General features: G+C 35.7%; 4 protein-coding genes and 1 non-coding gene across 8 annotated transcripts; 1 reads left to right on the forward strand and 4 right to left on the reverse strand.

Annotated features, from left to right (window-relative positions):
• Positions 1-5,551: 5,551 nt before the first annotated feature.
• Positions 5,552-6,617, reverse strand: LOC119983406. The gene is made up of 2 exons (XM_038827095.1): positions 6,318-6,617; positions 5,552-6,197 (listed from the first exon to the last, which is right to left on the reverse strand). Exons 1-2 carry the CDS (start codon positions 6,464-6,466, stop codon positions 6,038-6,040), a joined length of 309 nt encoding a protein of 102 aa, XP_038683023.1. The 5' UTR covers positions 6,467-6,617; the 3' UTR covers positions 5,552-6,037.
• Positions 6,618-8,206: 1,589 nt separating this feature from the next.
• TRNAK-CUU lies at positions 8,207-8,279 on the forward strand. Its single transcript has one exon. It is a non-coding gene; the product is annotated as a tRNA-Lys (tRNA).
• A 1,447-nt stretch (positions 8,280-9,726) lies between these two features.
• Positions 9,727-13,049, reverse strand: LOC119982538. Of its 3 annotated transcripts, XM_038825986.1 has the most exons (8): positions 12,771-13,049; positions 12,225-12,359; positions 11,854-12,130; positions 11,678-11,774; positions 11,233-11,314; positions 10,845-11,140; positions 10,489-10,654; positions 9,727-10,209 (listed from the first exon to the last, which is right to left on the reverse strand). In XM_038825986.1, the coding sequence occupies exons 4-7, from the start codon at positions 11,721-11,723 to the stop codon at positions 10,638-10,640; spliced, it is 441 nt and encodes a 146-aa protein (XP_038681914.1). In that variant the 5' UTR covers positions 11,724-11,774; positions 11,854-12,130; positions 12,225-12,359; positions 12,771-13,049; the 3' UTR covers positions 9,727-10,209; positions 10,489-10,637. The 3 variants fall into 3 exon arrangements, 1 of the variants encoding a protein (XP_038681914.1); XR_005464421.1 differs by having other exon boundaries at positions 10,489-11,140; positions 12,225-12,356; XR_005464422.1 differs by lacking the exon at positions 12,225-12,359 and having other exon boundaries at positions 10,489-11,140.
• Positions 13,050-13,687: 638 nt separating this feature from the next.
• On the reverse strand, positions 13,688-17,370 carry LOC120006212 (O-glucosyltransferase rumi). The gene is made up of 6 exons (XM_038856168.1): positions 17,183-17,370; positions 16,090-16,682; positions 15,208-15,397; positions 15,028-15,092; positions 14,543-14,753; positions 13,688-14,200 (listed from the first exon to the last, which is right to left on the reverse strand). The coding sequence occupies exons 1-6, from the start codon at positions 17,285-17,287 to the stop codon at positions 13,841-13,843; spliced, it is 1,524 nt and encodes a 507-aa protein (XP_038712096.1). The 5' UTR covers positions 17,288-17,370; the 3' UTR covers positions 13,688-13,840.
• Positions 17,371-18,085: 715 nt separating this feature from the next.
• Positions 18,086-21,197, reverse strand: LOC120016947 (E3 ubiquitin-protein ligase APD2-like). Of its 2 annotated transcripts, none has more exons than XM_038869970.1 (10): positions 20,713-21,197; positions 20,483-20,589; positions 20,261-20,386; positions 19,943-20,039; positions 19,653-19,727; positions 19,496-19,578; positions 19,255-19,401; positions 19,043-19,115; positions 18,582-18,942; positions 18,086-18,418 (listed from the first exon to the last, which is right to left on the reverse strand). In XM_038869970.1, the coding sequence occupies exons 1-10, from the start codon at positions 21,002-21,004 to the stop codon at positions 18,343-18,345; spliced, it is 1,437 nt and encodes a 478-aa protein (XP_038725898.1). In that variant the 5' UTR covers positions 21,005-21,197; the 3' UTR covers positions 18,086-18,342. The 2 variants fall into 2 exon arrangements, with proteins under 2 accessions (XP_038725898.1, XP_038725890.1); XM_038869962.1 differs by having other exon boundaries at positions 20,483-20,592.
• Between the last annotated feature and the right edge of the window lie 827 nt (positions 21,198-22,024).

Here is a 22,024-nt window from a genome sequence, read left to right on the forward strand (position 1 = left end):
CGGTTTTTGTTGGAGTTTTGAGGAGATGAGAGGAGGACACGAAGAAACTACACTTTCATTAAAGAAGTCTACTCTTACAAGAGTACTTAACCACATATAAATACAACAAATATTATAAAATTTTAGTTCAAGAACCTACTAGAATTGCTACAACAGCCACATAGTACACACATGGCTTAGGGTGCAAATCTGTAGACTAAGCTAGACACACCTCCAACCACAACGGTATCCTAACACATGCCCAAACACAATTATGAGTCTCTCATTAGACCCCTCAATGTAGCCAACTAGGCTATCACAAGGAAATTTAAGGCCTCCCACCTCCAAACGGGTTAAGTGAACAAGACACGTGAAGCTTTGCTTTGCTCCACCAGAGGTACCATCAAAGACTACCATTCCACAAAGAGTCTCCACTGTCAACCTTGTGCCGCTCAGTATTCTCAACTCAAACAAAGAAACTCTGCCAAGATTTACACATACAAACGAAGGAGAAAGAAACACAGCACCAAAAGCCCATGGTCACCATCACCATTTCCAACAGCTAACTAAAACAAAAATCACTCCATAATACCACACGGGTCCACAAATACACCATGCCACCATCTCCACTACTCCACCATATCAAATACACACATAAAAAAATACATAAAGCCTTCTCACTCGTCACACTTCACCATCACCATAAACTTGCAGTCATGGTCTCTCCAAAAAGTGATGATGCTAAACAACTATGCATGTCAATCACATCATTCATATTAAAACAAGATATATGATGAACGTGCTATCCAAAAATCAGCACAATCTGATCATGGATCCCTCTTTAATCAACCGAGTTGCTTCAACTAGTGACAAAAGTGAGAAATTTTCATGGATATAGAGACACATACTGAAAAAACACTTTAGAAAAGAGTAAAAAATAACACTCTACAGAGTTGCTACTACCACCACCCTATGGAGGGTCAAGCACCGACAGCATAGCACGAGACTCTCACAGGTCCTCTAAGGCAACTTGGCTCCAATAACACTAGTGGAGTTTTGAGGATATCAGTCACATATAGTACACACGTGGCTTACACAAATCCACACATAACAACACATATGTGGTCAAACACATAGCCAGCACGTGTACTCTAACAGTTTTGTGTATGTCGAAGTTATCTGCTTGGCTTTGTCTCTAATGGAGTTGTCTGCGGTTCAAATTTTTTGTTGATGGTTGTTCAACCTCTGTTGTAGAGGCAGTGGTTTGTGGACGCTTTGAATTCTATGTAGGTGCGTGGTGAGGTAAAGGCATAGAGACAATGGTTTGTGGATTTGACTTTTTAAAGCTCAAGGTGTGAGGTTGTGGATTTGACTCTTTAAAACACCAGGTGTGGGGTTTGTGGATCTTACTTTCTAAAGCACTAGTTATGATTTTGAGTTGGAGTATTTTTCGATTTGGAGGATAGTTCACAGTAATAAATGATGATACAATGAAGTCAACTAATAGCTGATGATACATTGGTGATGCTATGTAATAAAGGTGTTGGGGTTTTGTCATCTAAGAGCATGTCCAACGCAATGAGCAAATTGGGGAACAAACTAGTTTGAGAGATACTGTGCACAAAAAGTCATTTCCAACCCGTCCCTCAAAATATCTCAAATTTCTCTCCAAAGTTGGAGAGACTCTAAAATCCCCCAAACAATATTTTATTACTTTCTCTTTCCTCTCAACCCTTGACTTCTCTTTCCTTCCCACCCAACTTCGTGTGATTGGTGCGAACCTCTGACAATCTCCATCTGTTGCTCTATGTTGAAGCTCAAGAGCTCTTTTTATGGTGCTTCTTTTCTTACGTAACCTTCCAGAACAGCTTCTTTTGCAACCCACTGAAATTGGTTGCCTTCCTCGCCATCCTCTACAGATCCTCAGAGAGGAATCGCCCAACTGGTGGTGAAATGGGTTTCGGTGGTGGAATGGATTTCGGTGGTGAAATGGGTTTTGGACCTTCGAGAAACTAAGGAGATTGTGTGACCTTATATTGTTGACAATTATCTTAATTGTAATTTGTAATACCCCAAACTTCTTTTTCTTTTAGAAATTAGGTAGGACAACGTGTGTTGAGTATATAAAACCATGAGAAATAAATACCGAGTGAGTTGGGAGTATACAAGTGGTTTAAAAACTGAAAAATTAGGTTACAGGTGTAACTGTCCGGACAGCTTTTCAAAGCTGTCCGGATAGCTTTAATAAAATGGCATAGATATGCCAAATGGGCAGAGGTGTCCGAATAGCCTTCTAGGGTGTCCGGACACCTCTTTAAAAATCGACCCATGAATTGTTTTAAAAACACCCATTTCACAATTTCTCTTAAAATACCCGACCTAAACAAACCCTAAATTCCATTTTCTCTCAAATTTCCTCCCTCCCATCAATCTAAGATCATCGACCAAGGTAAGATTGTCCTCTTTCAAGTTGTTTCAAGTTTGATTCATGACTTCTCTATCTAGCTTACATATTCTTCAATTCCCCTCTTTGTTCTAATCTTTCAAGGTTTGAACCCGAACCCAAATCCATGAGTTCCTACATCATTTGAGGCCTAAAGGAAGCTTGCATCTCTTCCTTCTACTTGTCTCTACAACCTTGGTAAGTTTTCTTAAACCTAAAAGCTAGAATCTAGAGATTTGGTGATTTGGGATTCTAGGGTTTTATGGGTTTTGTAGATTTGGGGGAAAATATTTAAATTAGATGAAATTAGTGATTTAATAGGTTGATTTAGACTTGTTTATGGTTGTATTGCTAGATTCTATTGTTGAGTAGCAAGCTTGAGTAGGTGAAGTTCAAGAACTTGGAAAGTTTTGGGTAAGAGAAGGTAATGGGTTCTTGATTTATTGGAATAATTTGTGTTAGATATGTGAAATTGAAGTTGTTTGTATATTGATTTGGAGGATGGACTTACCGAATAATAGATTGGTTGAGGCCGGGAAAATCCAAGGTTGAGTATTGGTTTACATAGCTAATTTTTGGAGTGCGAGGTAGGGAAATTTCACCCTTAGCTATTCTCTTTGAATATGTCTTTCTATTGAGAACATTTATCCTTCCCCATTGTTCATTATAATGCGTTCTCGCCTTAATTGCACCTAAGGGAGAACAACCCCACTTTGTGTTTTCTTTGTTGTGTGATTTGAATTATATTGCATACCCTACTTGTTCAATCTTCCATTGAGTATGAATTACTCTTGAACATACATCATGTATAGTGTATATATATATATATATATATATATATATATATATATATATATATATATTGTACGTATACCCTATTACATAACCATGTTGGATATGCATTGTAATCGCATGGTAGATGTCGGGTATGGACCCGTATATCTCCTAGTTGTGATTGATGTGAAATGCGGAATTTCGTTGGGCCGTTCAGGGTTCCTATAAGTACAGGAATGTCAGTGGGCCGAGTTAGGATTCCATATGTGATTGAAACTCCATGCGATGATGTCGTTGGGTTGTTCAAGGTCCCGATATGTATAGGGATGCCGATGGGCCAAGTTAGGATCTCGTATGGTGTAGTTATCTACTTGTGTTTGGTGTACATGATGTTAGCTATCATATTGTTGCATTTATGCCTTTCTTTAGTATTTCAGCCTTATATTAGTCACTTACTCTTTATTATTCCATACTGGGCCTTTCGCTCACCCTTTCTTTTTCCTATTCCCTCCTCGTAGGTGAGTCTAGTTCTGGTACCAGGGTCGCGGATCAGGAGGAGGGTGCGTGACATGGATGGACCCCTGGAGAGTGATAGGACTAGATGGTTCTAAACTTTGACTATGTTATTACTATTTTATCGTACTTATTTTCTTAGTTGAGACGCATTGTGTGGTATCTCTATTCGATGGTGGGATGAACGGTTGGAAGGGTGCTCCGTGTGATCGGGATTCCCGAACTGGGTTTGTGGACTTTGTGTTCTGTCGATTTCTTATGTTTGTAGGATTGCTACTTGTGTTGGTAGTTGATTACACATGTTATTGTGTGTGGAGGAATTATGTGTGATTGTTAGGTGGCCTAAGACCCTGCTTAGATATGAAAATTGATTGATGATATGATTTGTTAGGTGGCCTAAGGCCCTGCTTAGACTTGAGAATTTAACTATGTTATGAATTGTTAGATGGTCGAAGGTCTTGCCTAGGTTGTGAATATATTTGTGATATTGCTGCGTGTTTACTCCAGGTTGGCATCCTTCGTATTATGGGGAGGTGCTGTCGAAATTTTCGGTTGTGTGATGATTGAATTAATTATAGTTTGATTTAAATGGTACCAAAAGTAACGCATTCTGGGTTAGGGCGTTACATAATTTATCTATTTTTACTTATTTATTCTATCCTAATCAATTATCTTTATTTATTGACTAAAACAATTAAAAATTCAAAAAACATTAACAGGGGAATAGTATATTTATAGACATCTTCTTTATAATATTACAAATATTAGTGTAATATTTATTGCATTTGTAATCAATATTTATAATATTATTACACATATGAAAGTAATATTTGTTGCTAAGTTAAAATTGTAGGTAGTTAAAGTTAGTTATATTGAAAAATATTAAAATATTTGATGTGATATTAGAATAGGGGATGTGGTTAGAGTGGTGACGTTAAAATAAGAGTCCCTTAAAATAAATTTTTGGTTAAAATAGGGGAGAGAGTGTCTCCCAAAATAGGAGTTTGGGTTGGAGTTGCTCTAAGGTTATGTAATTCTACTTTTTGTTGTTCATCTAAATACAATAAGTACATATTTTCCTGATAAACAATGTAATTAACACATGTTATAAGAGAAATCACTGTAATAACAACATGCTTTGTTGATAAACAATGAAATTAACATTGTTTTCTAATGTCACAAACTGTTATTACATTATTTCTGATTAACACATTCTCTTATTACATTATTTTTTATTAAAACAATTTCTTATAATATTATTTTTTATTAACACAATCTCTAATTACATTATTTTCATTAAACATAACTCTTATTACTTTGTTTTAATTATCACAGACTCTTATTACATTGTTTCTTATAAACGGATATTGTTATTACATTGTTTTCATTTAACACAATGTACCATGTCATGACTTGAGATAATGGGTTGCAGTGGCGATACAAGGTGGAGGTTTGTGATATCTTGATGGAGATCGGGAAACACAATTGAGGAAGGTTGAAGATGGAATTGACATCAGCATGATTTTGGATGTCATTACATTTTTTTGTATGCTAGACAAGAATATGATTTTATTTGAATGTAATTCCATGAAGTAATTCAATTTTTTTAGACCCAATTAGTTAATTATATTGTTTTTCTCAATAAGTTATTGTCTAAATATCATTTTTGTTATAGGAAACAATGTTAATTCCCTATTGACTATCAAATTTCAATATGGTTAGAGTCTAAAACATTGTAATAAAGATCTACGTTGAGAAAAAAAAATTCTAATAAGAGTCTGAAACAATGTAATAAAAGTCTGTGTTTATAAAAGAAAATGTAATATAATAATGAAATTTCTCATGTTATACAAATAATTCAATACTTTTAAAATAAACAATGAGATTTCTCATGTTATACAAATAATTACAATATTTTTGAAAAATAATATATTTCCATTTTTCAATATGTGGTAAGAAAAATGTAATTATGAGGTTATCATATTGTAATAAAGGATGAATTGTCACAATGTAATAAAATATTGTTTTAAGTAGGGGTGCACAAGGGTCGGATTGGGTCGGATTACACTCCTTCAACCCTTAACTGACCTTAGGTTACGATGGGTTGGGTCGGATAGGTTTTATACGGATTGGGGTCGGATTTATAAGAGTTGGGTCGGGTTTATAACAAGTTTTTCAGATAACTCAAAAAATACACAAGGCTAATTTAATTATAGGCCGAATAAAAGCTTTAGAAAAACTCCTAAAAAAGAACATTAAAACAATTAAAATTGTCAACAATTTCTCAAAGGAAAGCAAACTCTACTTTGAGATTATCGTCCCATGCTTCTAAAGCAAAGCAAACTCCTCTTCAACAAGACTCTGAAGCGAACCCAAATATGAAAACAGAGAGCATTTAACAACACCAAAACTCATAATCTCAAAAAAATTGGACCGGCTTATTCTTCTTCGACACAGTTGTTCACTTGTTTGTGCTCTTTCAACAGATCTAAAACAAACTCAGTGGAAAGAAAGCAAAAAACGTAAATAAATAACCATTGAAGTTGAAAAAATTAAAAGCATATAAATGAAGCGAAGTTTGAAGTCTATTGAAAACAAAAGATCTAACCTTAGATTCAGAGAAATCGGGGGTTGGGGAGAGTAGATCTTGAACTTGAGACAAGTGGTTCGAACCCCGAAGAGACAAAAGTGAGATTGACTGCTCTTTTTGTGATGAAACCCATCATAGCACAGAGGAATAACGAGTACTATACCCATTTTCTATTCCCCTATCCATTGAATGAAATGATGTAGATAGAAGAGAACAAGGTTTGAGATTGAGAGAATAGAAGGGCGGCGGGTGAGTTCGTGAGAAGGTGAGAGAGAGACGTAAGAATGTGAGAGAGAGAGAGAGACATGTGGTAGGGCCAAGTCGCTAGAGATTTGTGGTAGGGCTAACTGCTAAGAATGAGTAAGGTCGAATCAGGTTATAAAGGGTCGGTTTAACATAAATATATATCCGATTTATTATATAAACGGGTCAGCTTAATTAACCTATATCTGAACTGTTCTTTGCGGGTTAAGGTCGGATTTTAGCGGTTTGGGTCGGGTTGGTGGTTTGGGTCGGATATGATACGGGTATCGTGCAACCCTAGTTTTAAGTGGTGCACATTTTTTATACACTACTTAAAAAACGATGTAATAAAATAATGTAATTAAGAACGCCCAGATAAAACCTATCAATAATGGCTCTTTTTGGAAGGAGTTTTAAATGTTGAATCCGAATATATAATTTTTTTTTGAAATCAAACATGTATTTTGAAAACATTTTGAAGTTTCGTTTAAAAAAATAAAAAGTAAAAAAGATGTTATGTCTTCAGGATTGGTTGTTTTGAATAATTAGAGGTTTTTTTTACCAAAAAAATAAGACATGATACACTTTTCATGTCATCTTGCTTAGTAAGCATGACACATATAGACTATGGACCCTTATGGATGATTACATTAAGGATACATTGGTCTACCGGAAAGATAATTTGATATCATATCCATGGTAACTAAGATTTCATTTGGCTAATAATTCCAAGCAGCATATGATAGCACATTTTAGTAGCATTTTAACAAACATTTTCAAATTGTTTCTTCAACGAGCATTTCAGTAGCATTTTATATTTTTAATCTCCAAATGTCCGAAATATCGCACCCTTTTCAATCAAATACCCAGGAATATCCTCATGAAATAATTTATCCAAAATGATGAAAAATGACTAATAAATAAATTTATTAAAAACGGAGGAAATTCTCAAATCGTTTTCCACCACATCACACCGTTTGAAATGTGGGATGTTTATCTTGTTTGTTTTATTTTTTTAATTAATAACAATATCATATTATAATATTATTATATTCAATACATACGTACATGTGTAAATACGTAGCAATTTTAATAATATAAATATTTTTTCTTAGTATTGAACAGGTATCTGGAATGAAAATCCCGTCAATGTGTAACAATTTAATAATTAATAGATTTTTTTATGTAAATTGTATAATGACATTGTATGTAATTTGCCATAGCATTTTAACATCATACATGTTATCATTAAAAACTGAACCAAACAGTCAAAATATTTTAGATAGCATATATGCTAATATTTAATACATCATTTTAAAATCATCTTATATGTTATTTTCCAAATTGTTTTTCGAACCAAGCCTAATTCTACATTACCTATACTCTGTTTGTTTGGAGGAAAACTAACATCTCGTGAAAAATATATCTCAAAAATAAATTTATCATGAAAAGTCAACTAATTTTCACTGTTTGGACAAAAATTTGCTAATATTTTTCATTGTTTATTTGATGGAAAATATAATTTGAAGTACAATGATATTTTTTTTCCTGAAATAAATTTTATATAATTAATTGTGTATACTTATATTATCAGTGTGTCAACACATAATAATAATTTTAACATATACTTATACTATAGAGGAACAATAAGAACCCAATATTAAGCCCGTCTAGCTCAGTTGGTAGAGCGCAAGGCTCTTAACCTTGTGGTCGTGGGTTCGAGCCCCACGGTGGGCGAATTTTTACTCTTTTATTTAGACACTTCTCACTTATCAAAATAAAAACTCAATATAGCCTTCTATTTTGACTTTTGAGTCAATAGGCAATAGGAACATGATCTGACAACTCGATCCTATAATTCAAAACTAATGCAATGTCGTAGCGCAGTTAATTTTAAAATTCAATTTGTGGTTTATGATGAGCCTCTATCATAATATTATTAATATCAATTATAAATGACCATTTTAGATGCTTTAGAACTATATTCATGAATTTTTTGCTTCTCGCCTTTAATCTCATTTCTTAATTATTATCTCATCTGCCTTTAATCTCATTTCGTAATTATTATTGTGGTGGAAATAAAATCATGTCTGAATAGAAATGGCATAATGTGTCTTCTAATATATTTTACAACATTGCTCATATGAAGTATGTATTTCATTCCAAAATTCTAGTTCTTGATGAACTTACTCCATGAAAAGAAAAAAATTGGAAAACTTTTAATCATACAATTAAGTTAATGCCGCGCGAAGAGCGGGTGAACAACTAGTTCAAAAAGAGAATTAATCTTTCTTCTATCACTTCCATGTATACGATTATTATATACAACTGTGTTCACTTTAGGGAATGATATAGTAGTAGTAGCATTGACTTCAGGCAATGATATAGTAGCAGTAGGACAAGACTGATATTTTTCAGAAGCAGCTCATTATTTAGCTAACTACAAGTAAGCATGAAAACAATTGGAAATAATGAGTAAATATGCGCTTTCGACGTTGCTCTTGCAAGAGTAAATTTGAGGCATGGAACGTGCAAAATATCTTTACTAATTTATTCAATATCAGTGATAGTTTCTTCACATAATTATAGTTGTGAGATAATCTTGTAAAGTGTCGAATTATACTCACTAACGGAGATTTATAATCATGCAGCCTCAGGTGCATCAAATCATCATGAGTTTTTGGGAGGATAACAATCCTATAGTGTTCAACCCTCTCTTTTAAGTTATTGCACAATTGTAGAGGATCTTTTACTGTGAGGTATTCAAGTTTCAATCCTCCAAGGATGTGATGAAGGAAAATTATTGCTTTTGCCCGATCTTACTAGGATTCGGTATTTCCTTCCCATAACCTTAAAATGGATTTTAGCATCACGGACCCATGATAAATAATTCTTGTCTGAAATATCAAGAGCCAAGAATTCCTACTTAGCAAAATTTAACATAACTAGTTGCATGCCCGCACTTTGCGCGACACATAATTAGTTTGGTAAATTAAGTTGTGTGTCAATTTATTATTACTTTGTTAACATGATGATTAGTAGAGTTTGAATTGTAGAAAAGGAGATTATCGTGAGATAAAGAACAAATAACTACAATACTTTTTCTCAATATGCTAAGACATTAGAAGTACTTTAAATTACACCCGTAATAAAAATAAAATATATTTTGTGAATCCGTAAAATGATGTAATAAACAACAGAGATATTATTTAATAAACATAAGAAAATAAGAGTAGATGAAACCAATTAAAGACTGTCTAAATCACGGATGTAAGCAAACGTAAAAGATTTAAGGCAGATTGTAATTTTTTTGAAGTTAAGGTCTACAATCATTACATTGGCTCATGCTTGAAAGATTTATCTAAGTTTTGTTCGACATTTAGCAGGTAAATGTGGTTATTATTATTATTTTTTATTAAAAGATCCATTCAGTCTTAGAACTACAGTTAATCGGAACCAAGTTTTGCTTTCTTTTTACCCTTTTTTTGTAGGGCAGGGGCACAGTGTTTCTCATTCTTCTTCAATGGATTAGGTACACCATAATCCCGGACCCTTTGGGACTGATTTCAATCTCATGCTCAGCTTTATTCATGTCTCCTTTTGTAACATCAACAATGCTGCTTTCATTTCCTTCGATATTTTCTTTGGTTTTTGACAATTCCAGGTACTACAAAAAAAATAATATTGAGTTTAATCAGTCAATGCATAAAAAAAATTGTAGTGTAATCAGTTGAATGTTTTTTAAATTTTATTATCGTCAAGTTTACATTTTTTTCAAGAACCTTTGCAGGTACCAACCCAACATCAACTACATAACTCTTGCTAGCCTACATGGAAAATAATGGAACTTCATGATAAATAAGAAAAGTATTTGTGATATAAATTTTTTTAATTTATTCGATTGGTATTTAAATTATATTCACATTAATAAAACAATTGCAGTTACCTCATGTGGCTCTTCTTCCTTGATTTTGGCAGAAAACAAATTTTCAGATCCTCCAATGTTATCTTTGCCTATATCAAAGATTTTCGAAACTGTGTAATCTTCATTCACGAAGGTGATCAAACTGATTGGGTAGATTGTGCGTAGATCCATCATGATGGCTGATAAGCTGGGACAATGTAATTCCTATTAATTGCAAAACCTCACAATCGAACAAAGTAAGTGTTGTTTCGCCAGTATCATCCTTTACCAATAATATCACTTTGTAACAATAAAAGAAATTTCGTATCTTTAAGGCTTTTTTTGGCAATAGAATATATGAAAAGAAGTTGATTGAAAATACATAGTCAAATGCGTACCTCGTATTAGGAACACCGAGATACGGTTGCATGAATCACAGCGGTAGACACTGCCAGACTTCTCCAACTTTCTCTTACAATTTTCGCAAGAGAAATAATACCAACCCAGTTTATTTTGCACCTCTTGAATTCCAGCAAGAAGAGTCACCATGACCACATTATTTTTTATTTTTGGAGGCTGCATAGATATCAAATCTGAAATTTTTTTCCTATTTGTTATCATCTGCTCATGAGTCGTCAATTTAGGAGGTAACTTTCCTGCAATCATTGTGACACCATCCGAGCTCGACTCGTAGCTGCATAACCAAATTCATTCTCATTGAAAATTTTTAGTTGTACACCTCAGAATATAAAAACCATTTTCATGTTACAGATGTAGTTCATTTACCTTTGAATAATCTCATTGTTCTCTGGTATATCGAGGTTGATATAAATTTTGGTAGCCCCGGTAGATGATAAACAATGTTGACCTGCATAATAAAAATTTCAAACATATTCCACCATTTAAGCTATATCTTGCTAATTTTTTTTGCGATATTAATGAATACCGTAAAATGTCTTAACAATTGTAGACGTCACAACAACAACATATGGCTGCTCTTTAGCCTCCTTGATCAGGCTCATAAAGGTATAAGCTTTGTCTTCCCACAAAGTAACCTTCATTTGGAAATTTTTGCATAGTAACATGATAAATATCAGGAAGGTTTTTTTTAAAGTCATCTTAATTGATTTGCATATGATGTTTAACCCTAGTAAAAAGGATTTTCCCTTTTAAGAATGTTGATTCTCATGTCCAACATATTTCAAATGAATAGAAATTAAAATGCATCTACCCCTCAAGTCGAAGCTCCATATCCATCTTGTCCACCATAGACCCATGCGCCAAAGTGGATTCAATATCTCCCACACCAATCAGCAGGCCAATAACATCTACATTAATTCAACAATGTCATGTCAATAGTAGTTTGTCAAGAGAAACATTACTCATGAAGTTAAAATTCAGAAATACCTAAAAGAAAAACGTGGTTGTTAAGGCGTTTGATTAATTCTTGATGATCTTGAAAATAGAACTTGTGATAGTCAATAGAAACAGCAGCATCTTCAGAGATTTCTACCAAGTTAGTGTTCGACAGAAATACGATGGTGTATTCTTCATCCATTGGTTTGTACTTCTCTTTGCTCTCAATGACTTTGAAATGCGTAATTTTGTATATTTTTCCCTCTTCTAATTTATCCCGGAAGCGTTCCGCTTGTCATTTCCAAATGATGGCATGGATTTGTGTCCCCTGTTGCAATGTAAAAGAAAGGTGCAATCCGTCAGCAATTATCGACGTGTTGCGGCACATTGAAATATGAGAAAAGCATTGCACAAAATCTCACCTCATGATCAAGCAAAATCATTTCGAGACTTATAGTTTCACCCGTCTTCCTATTCTGTGATTCCCAAAGTCGGATTATTCTTACAACAACATCACAATCCATTTGGGATGGGTTGACACTTTTAAGCAGCCCCTTCTCCATTTTCACAAAAAACTTTTATGTTAGCTTCACAGAAGAAATTTTGTTTATGTTGTGTGGCATGATTTTGAATCCACTATTTATAGCACAATTTGTGAGGAAAAGAATTAATTCGCATGAAGGAATCCAAGTGTTGTTCAACGCACAAAAAATTTATGATGTAATCATATCTCTTGAATAGGTTAATGACGATTAGAGCTTACTTGAACTGTTAAACGTATCAATATTAATGCAGTTATTACATACAACCTACTGAAATCATATCTCTTCAACCCCACTACCGAAACTCAATTGAATCAAATTAAACACCAGGAGCACCCTAAGCACAAAGAATGATATCTACAAAGCATCAATAAATGTATGAAATTCTCAGAGGACAATGAGAATGACCATATGACCATATGTTACCTGTGGTAAGGTTGAAGGGGGAACCAACCAAGGAAACCCCATCAGAGATCCCAAGCGTCTTTCATGGCGTGCAAGGGGAATTCCTCCGAGATGCCAAGCGCCGAAATTCTAGACGCTCCAGATAATGGATTGAGAAAGAAATTGAAAGAACAACCATGAACTCAATCAAGATCCCAACCCTTGGTATTCAGAGAAGGGAACGATAATGGATAATAAAGGTGAGAAAGAGAGGAAGGGAATGATAATGGATAATAAAGGGAAGAGAGAGAGGAGTGAAATTGAAAGATCGGCCATGAACTCAATCAAGATGAGAAGGGAATGATAATGGATAATAAAGGGACGAGAGAGAGGAGTGCGTTTGATAATATCCTATTTTTTAATTTAACTTTTCGTTGGATAATATCCTACATGGATGATGGATCCGTAAATCACGCGGAATCAAAGTCGTGCTCTTCGTTTTATATAATTTTTTAATTTAATTTAATTTAACTTTTTGTTGGATAATATCCTACATGGATCCGTAAATCGCATAGAATCAAAGTCGTGCTCTACTTTTTATATAATAGAATTTGATGATAAGATAATAATAACTTTAGATTGAAATAAAAACACTTACTTGCTACTTGAAGAAACAAAATTTGATACGAACTCCTTAATGGTAGAGACTCGTGTTAATAACATGTTGCAAATCACTTACTATAATAATATAGAAAGCAATTACTATTTAGTACTAATGCAATATAGAAAGATAAGAGATAATTAAGAGAGATTATGAAAGAATGTTTTCTGATTTTTTTGGTGTGCTTTTCTTCATTCCAGTATACTCCTATTTATACTTGTAAATCTCACCTAATCCACCACCATATTAAATTATGGTTTAATATCTACATTTTTATTAAGTAGGTAAGATGGGATCATCCATAATAATGATATATTCATAACAATAACCACTAATTTTCTAAGAAGGGTACATTTGTAAATGTGCAGAGATAGGATTACACTAAGCTTCTTATGAAGCTATCACTTGCAAAACTTTTGAAACCATAGACACCATTTGTTTGCCATAGACATCATTTGTTTGCGTTGTTAGATGAATTTTTCTGTTTCGGCTTCTGCATATCATTGACATCCTTGATTGTCTTTCTCTTCTGCTGTATCAAATTCTCCATTAGATTACTGTCAGCAGGCTGGAGGGTGCATGGTGAAGCTGATGAAGGAAAAGCAGCTGATTCTCTTAGGAACTGTTTCTGCTTCGAATCAGCCAAGCAAAGCAGGGATTCGTCGCACATTTCCAGAGCAGAAGGTGGCGGGACTGGCTTGAAATCTTGCAGCTTAGAGTACTCCGATATGAGATGAAACATGTAATCGTAGACACGATCCATATTCATGTTTTCCATCAAGGCCTGTCCTGCTTTCCCAATTCCCATAGCCTGTTTAGTCACAAATAAAAGTTCTACCATAAACAAGAATCCAGCATTACACAACAACATCAAACTACATAAATCTGTAAGTTGGTTGACTATGACTTGAGAAACTTTTGGAGTTCAGATAGCACCTCTAAAGGGCTAAAAACACCATGATTCAAGTTGTCAATGGCTATTAGTTTGTTCCCATTTTCCTCTCCCCTCATCATTTCCTCTACCTATCCTTCCATGTCTCACTTTCAATTTTCGTTGCAATACAGTTGTCAAGCATTTACCTACTAATATATGTCAGTGACAGACATTTATTATTGACAGTTTAATGAATGATGACAAGAACTAGACTCGTACCTTGTGTGGGTTGGTATTACCCCATTCAACAGCAAATTTAATAGACTGGCATATATCAGTAGAAGATACAGGCCAATAGTTCTTCAGAGGAATGAGACCACGACTGAAGAAATCTTCATACTGAGGGGTAATTATCAGAGGAAGTGAACCACATGATATGATATATTTCAAGCTCACGGACCAAGCAAAGCCTTCAGCATATATTTTATACCTGCAAGAGAAGATGAGGAGAAAGGAAGCTAAATGATCAGAAGCATGATGGTGTCATTCCCAAAATCAAAGGAAAAGATTGCTACACTATACGGTGCTTGGATCAATGTTCAGACAATGCAACACTCACTGAGCCTCTAAAAGGGCATTCTCTCCATTTCCACACATAATAGAAGATATCATCTTAAGTAGTTCCAACAAGCTTTTCCCTTCATTATCCAAAAAGTATGCGAAACCGTATGTACGAGCGACTAAAAAGCGAGAATAGAACTCACCGATGGTTGCATTGATTTGATAATTTGGACTGCTGAAAACCCATTTTCCCTTCCTCCAACCAATCCTGTAATATGCAGTGAAAGTATGGAATCACGTAAAATAACATTGGAAATTTAGTCTGTCATATCCACGACGTTCAATTACGAAAAAAAATATTCACTTGATGGTTTGAACTAAACCTGTCGCATAATTTGTGCTTTCCACAGCCTGGAATCATTACATTGAAGTAACTCTGTGCGAATAGGAGAACCAACATCTGGATTTCCTTTCCAGTATGCCAAGGGACCCTTCTTCAACCAACTTTTTGTTTGAGAACCATTTTTAATATCTCGAAACTCATCATCCCAGGGCCTTATATTTATCTCTGGCCTGTACATGTCACATACTTCAAAGATCAGTGCAGAACTGGGAAAACAAATGAGTATATCAAGCACAACCGTTGTGTGTGTGATATATCATCACAACCTTGATACTTAAAAGTTTAATTTAGGAAAGGTTGATCCATCCAAAAATGTTGATCACCTTCAATAAACCACTTGCAGTAATGATGAACAAACATGGGTGAAACTGAGAAAGGAACACTTTCCTGGCATGAAACAGTAAATTGATCTAATCGCATTTGGCAAAATAGTGCCTTATGAGTTATGTCTCACATTAAGAGGTAAGGAAAACAAGTTCTTTAACCGTGAAGACTCATGCATGCCAACATCTCATAATCAAAACTGTAGAACCTTTGTTGATAGTTGACACCGGTATCAATTTGATTCACAAGAAGCAAAATTTGCAATAGCCTCCGCAGAACTATGCTGGCTCTCCTTTGAAGCAACTCTTTCTTGACTAATCTGACTCATTATCCCCTACCAAGTTCAGATTCATCCTCAAAATCCATTAATCATGCTTAACAGTTTTATTTATCCTATATTGGGATCTTCAAATGCAGGTCTAACTAACTAAATGGTATGCAGCAAAGCCATTTCTTGACATCAAATATCACAAATTCAAGTCACAATTAAAATTAATAACTTTGAAAATCAAGGCAAATGATGATTAGTGATCCTTACCAACCCCAGAAAGACCAATCAGGGAAAGGTATGTCAAAGTGCTCCTGGGTGGTGCAATATCTAAACAGAGGCAAGGGCATGTCGGCATGTTCTGTCCTGTTAACACTGGGCTTGTCCATGCAATCAAACATCAAATCCACATCAGGAACCATCCCCGGGTACCTTTTGAGAAGCTGCAACAAACCCCAGATGGTGAACATGGCTCGGCTCTGCACGCATGCGTAGTACAGATCCACATACAACCTCCCACTTGAGATCACGGCACGGAAGGCAGCATAGTTCTTTGATTCCGCAATGTGGGTTCTTGATATCCGGGTCCGAGCCCATGGTTCCAGATCCCGGTGGATCCAACGGAAGAATTCGGGGCAGTGAAGGCTATCCCGTGATAGCTCAGAACTGACTCGCTTTGAGGTACTGGTGCCAGTGCTTCTGATGCTGCTATGGCCACAAGTTAGATAGGAGCATTGGATTATCTTGTAAGCGCGGGATTGACGGGTCTCCTCGGGGAAGGTTTTTGGTGGGAAAGGGTGCCATGGTGTCGGATCTAAATTGTGACCTGCGACTGTCTTGGTCTGCGACACGAAGTCATCAACCTACTTTCAGGAAAAGAAAACCCAGAAATCCATCAATTTAAATAAAAAATAATGCTATTTTGTTCTCACCAAAAGCAGCCAAGAAAACAATTTTTCAGATAACTTTTCCTGGCCTTTTAGCATAGATCAAAAAATCCACAAGGCTGTCAACCAAGCAATCAATTGACTGGACTCATGAAAACGATGCTTTTGTCACCAAAAACAAACAATGAATCGATTTCTTAAAGCATATAAGACAGAGAACCCGCAAAGCCATCAACCCATCAACCAATTACAAGAGTGAGAACCATGATTGTCAAAAATCTCAATCTATTCTGTGTGGAATCAGTTTCTGGGTGTTCTTCCAACATAGAAAGACCAACAAATTAGTCAGGCAATCAATAATTAGGAGAGGAAAACCAAGTGATTGTAACCAAAAACAACTCAAGCAACTTCCGGGGAAACAGAAACCCAAGCAAATACCCATTTAATACACACGAAAGGAAATGGACAGGGAAGACCTTGTAGATGATAAGAGCAGTGAGTGACAGAGAAGCCAACGCGATGACAGAAGGGAAGAGATAAGAGGGGGAACGAGCTGTGGAGTTTCTCGACAATGTGCCCATTGGAGGCGATTTGCCATGGATGTATGAGCTGATGCATCTTCTTCTCTCAGTGTTTGAGGTTCACTATTCCCCAACCTTTTTTTGGGCCCCAGCTTGTAGTGATTGGCTTTCCGTGATCTATTGGGGCACAACCAGTCTGATTAAGTGCCACGTGGATTACACCCCTTGTATTTCGAACCGTATGCTTCTGGTTGCCCCAATGCTCGGTAAATTGACCCCAGACTTTACCATTTAAGATGGTCCCAGTATAAAACAATTTTTTTTTCAAGAAACCATTAATTCCAAATGTTTTGTTGTTTATGTGGCATTAAATATAATAAAATAAATAATAAATAATTTTTTAAGAAATTTTTTGTCAAAGTGACATGTCGGACGTTTGATTGCATCTTTGGGTGATTAGAATGAAATCTTGAATATCTTTTAGTAAACCAAAAGTTTATTTAGGTCTAGTTTGGCAAGGAATTTTAAAAATAACAGAAATGGTGGTAGCAGAAATATTGGAGAATTTTAGTAATAGAAATGCTGCTCGAATGTTGTGTGGTGTTTGGTTGAATTTTTACTGGTAACATTTTTGCTGAATAGCATATATTAAATGATAAATATTTTATAATATCAATAAATTTATTTATTTATTAATTAATTTATAATAACACATGAAGTGAGGGTATAAATGGAATAAAAAAATTAATGGGACAATATTGATTTTTGACGTTGAAATGCTACTAAAATGCTTCATACAAGTAACATGTCAAAAGTAGCATAAAATGTTGAGTAAAAATCTCTCGGATTATGTGTCAAAAAAACCTATTTGGTAAGACAGTAGCATTTATGCTAGCAAGTAGTATAAATGCTACTAAAAATGTTTATCCAAACGGGGCCTTAATTTCCATTCTGTTTAGATGAAAAATACAATGATTCAGAGGAATTAAAAGTCAAAAACAAGCCAACATCCAGGAAGATTACACTAATATCAACGATAATAAGACATATGGGGCAAGTACACCATGAAGAATTACAAACACTACTGGTTGCTGAGAGCACCATAAGATTATCGCTCAAACTATAAATATTTTGCGCACTTTCTTCATGCTCCTCCGACATACGGGGCAAGCACCAGCCTCTTCTGCTATTCTGCATATTTTACATAGATGCAGAAATTTGATTACGTTGTTGACAGAGAAAGAACTAATGGTTACCGATAGACCTCTACGTGATAACAAGTATAAAACACATGCATAAGTTGTTTAGAGTCGGCATCAAATGGCAAAGATAAGGCGGCTTATATATAATGTACCTTGTTCCACAACTAAAACAGGCAGCACAATGCCCACATGGAAGAAAGAAGCAATCTCTTGGGGCACTGAAGCAAACGACACAAAGGCGCTGAGGATTATTAATATTGTTGTAATTTTCTCCTTCTGTCAATGTCTTTCCATCAAGTGAATTTCCTGCAGTCCACTCATCCAAATCTTCCTCACCATGAGAGATGGAATCATAAGAAGAACCCCAGCTTGAAGTATCGTCATCTTTTTGTGAAAGCAATGGGGCCCGTTCATTTCCCATCTCTCCGGCTTGAAGTTCTCCTCGATTTCCATTTGTTGCTTGATACATAATATAAAATCTGAAGGACAGTAAAATGAGTGTGGTCATCATACCTACATACAGGAACAATGTCAAATGTGAGTGTATAGAGGCAGAGCATTCATGGTGACACATAAATGGATAGTTATTGGTAAGTCATTTGGCAAGATTAACCTGATCCTATAAAATATATGATCCATCTTGGCCCAAAAGACAGCTTGACATACCAGTTCTCAGAGTTTGTACCCTAAAAAATCATTATTCATTCACATCCACAAGTGAAAATTGGAGAATGCATGATCCACAAAAGAGATTATTCAAGTGAAAAAAATGAAAGAATTATCTGGGCAATGATTAATGGGCAGATATATAGGAGTTGAAGTAACCTCCTTAGGACCTGGGGAAGTTAGGACAGCAACACTTGTCCCCATCATCATTAGCTTTAGACTGCATAGATGGTTGCCCAAGGAGCAACTCCAATATGCCTTGGATGTGTCGTACAAAACAGCTTTCATTGTGAACTTCAATAGCACCTGTTGAACGCAGAGTAGTCGAGTGATAGAATCAGCTAATTTGTTTGAATTCTTCACAAAACACAGTATGGAGTCAAAAGTTATAAACAGTTACCTCCACTTCCTCAGAGTTCAAATTTCCCAAAGAAATATAGTAACTGGAAGGTATTGGAATTTCCTGTTCGATTGTACCAGTCCCTATTAAACAGAGATTATTTATGCATTTCAAAGAAAAAAACTATAATAAAAAAACTTTTTAGAAGGAATATTACCATAAATAATATTCCAAGACAAGGTTGAATTAGGAGATGATGGATCTTCTATCCATTCAGCAATGCTTTGTCTGCCTAAAGATTTAGATAAAACAAGTGAGAAAATAGAAGAGTTGACTGAAACATGCGCTTATATTTAATTTTTAGGCCATACGGGTATAAATTTTCCTACTTCCTAGTATCTAACCATACTAGAAAAGAATTGTGTGTACTTGAAAGGTTTTATATCTGTAAATAACTGCTAAAAGAAAATGACCAGTGTGGCGTTAAAAGTTGAGAAGGAGAATCACCTTGGGCAATTACAAGGGACAGAGGTAAAGAAGTAGGAGACTTCACATTGTATGAAATATCCAATTTGGACCCTTTATTGAGGAAGTATACCCACTCCTGGAAATTAAAAAAAAAAAAAAAAAAACAGTCATCAAGTCAATCAGAACACCTAGACGGACTCTACAAGTGTACGAATAATGTCCATACAAAAAAAAAAAAAAGTGTGAATAATGTCCATACCACGATTAGTAACTGCAGATGAGATGTAAATGAAGAACCCAAAACCCAAAAAGAACAATTTCAGAAGAGAGCAATATAAGCATGTGGGGAGACCTTACCTTGTGAAAATTGACTGGTATGAATGCACTGTGCGTTTCACTCCATGTAATTTCAGTGTCCAAGGGAGGAGGTTCATAGAATCCATGTAGCACTGGCCCCGGTTTCGGCTCATTTATCTGCTGCACCTGTTTATAGACTCAAAAAGATTACTAAAATAACGGCAGCAATAGAATTCCAAGAAAAATAATATTAATCAGCTCAGTCCAGACCAGAGAAGTAACCTTAATAGACTGTACAAAGAAAGAGTTAGTTTGTATAAGGCGTGAGCAGTTGGGACCCAATTGCAAGTCCACAGATCCATAGAAAACAAGAATCAACGTCATTGATGCTGCTGTCAAGGAACATGTGAAACATTACAAGAACCAAACCCATAAGATCAAAGAGTCATGAAATGTTATCACTAGATCATTCTAAGCAATGGAGAGGACAAACAAAGGAAGAATCAAGATACCAAGTAACCAGAAAGTGACTAGCACAACAGTACAAGACCAAACATCATCCCTCGTCTGGCTATGAGCCCCGTTGCCTATTGATATGTTAACACGATAAGACATGCTGGATGACTGCTGCGGTCGCTGGTGGTGTTGATTTTGTTCATTTTCATGTTGATTGTTCTCTTCTTCGCGAACCAGAGAAGAAGTTGACATCGATGAATAAGAGGAAGGCCCATTAATGTTAATGATAGTGGTAGAAGAAGAAGCAGAAGCAGCAGCAGCAGAAGGACCAATATTTGATTCTGCCATTTCTACAAACAGATAGAGAGTATAATCGATTGCTTGTGGACTTCAATCTTTTTAGAGAACTTGGGAGTGAAGACCAACTCCATGAGAAGCTGATCCCCCACCAATCATTCTGCAAGTCTTCGTCTTCCATGAGAATGGTAGTTGGTTCACTTCTTAGCGAGAGAGCTAGTTTGTATTTTATTTTATTTTTGGACAAACTCCCAACAGAACAGACATTGCCTTGTTGGGGAGAACACAGTGCTCAAGCACGATCGTGTATTAAAGTAGCCGGTCGTATGGGCTAAAGAAGTAAAGCTTGACACCTGGATTGGGCTGAATCTGGGCTCAATATATGAGCTTTTGATGCAAACAATCACAGATCTGGGATGACAGTCGAGAAACAGTGCCACAACACTAATATAGATGTGGCAAAATCTACAGAAGATCCAGAAAATGTATCATATTTGATTACAATAGGAATAACTGAGAATCACTCCCAGGTGTAGAATCCATTTATGTCCTCAAAAACATAAAAACATGAAAAGCTCGTCTATGGAGAGGGTAGAGCAATTCCAAGGCATCAAAGTGGATCGTTGTACTCTATTTAGTGTTCTTAGAAGTCTAAGTTGCTAGCATAGCTTTCGTACAACGTTTCTTCACCAAAAGATGCCAATCACTCTAGCTGGAGACGAAACTAGGAATAACAGGTAAAGTAAAGACAAGTTTTATCACAACCAAAAGTGTCTTTCTCCAACTCATGCCGAAGTAATAAAGCCAAATCCCAGAGTTCCTAAAGATGGGCCGACCACATGGGCTAGGCATCACGAGGTGTGGTTAGGCCCAACTGAGGACTTGCACCAATTCCCTCCCCGTTTGAAGAAGTCAGCTCTGATGATGATCCAACCACAAACCGCTCCAGGAGACCAGGGTAGGTGGATTGTAGTTGAGCTGCGGTCAACCAAGATGCCACCGATAATGGTTTGTCACGCCACGAAACTAGGAACTTGTCGTAACCACCACGATGGGCTGACACAAATTGAT

The sequence above is a fragment of the Tripterygium wilfordii genome, chromosome 2 (genome assembly GCF_013401445.1).
Source record: "Tripterygium wilfordii isolate XIE 37 chromosome 2, ASM1340144v1, whole genome shotgun sequence".
Taxonomy (NCBI): domain Eukaryota; kingdom Viridiplantae; phylum Streptophyta; class Magnoliopsida; order Celastrales; family Celastraceae; genus Tripterygium; species Tripterygium wilfordii.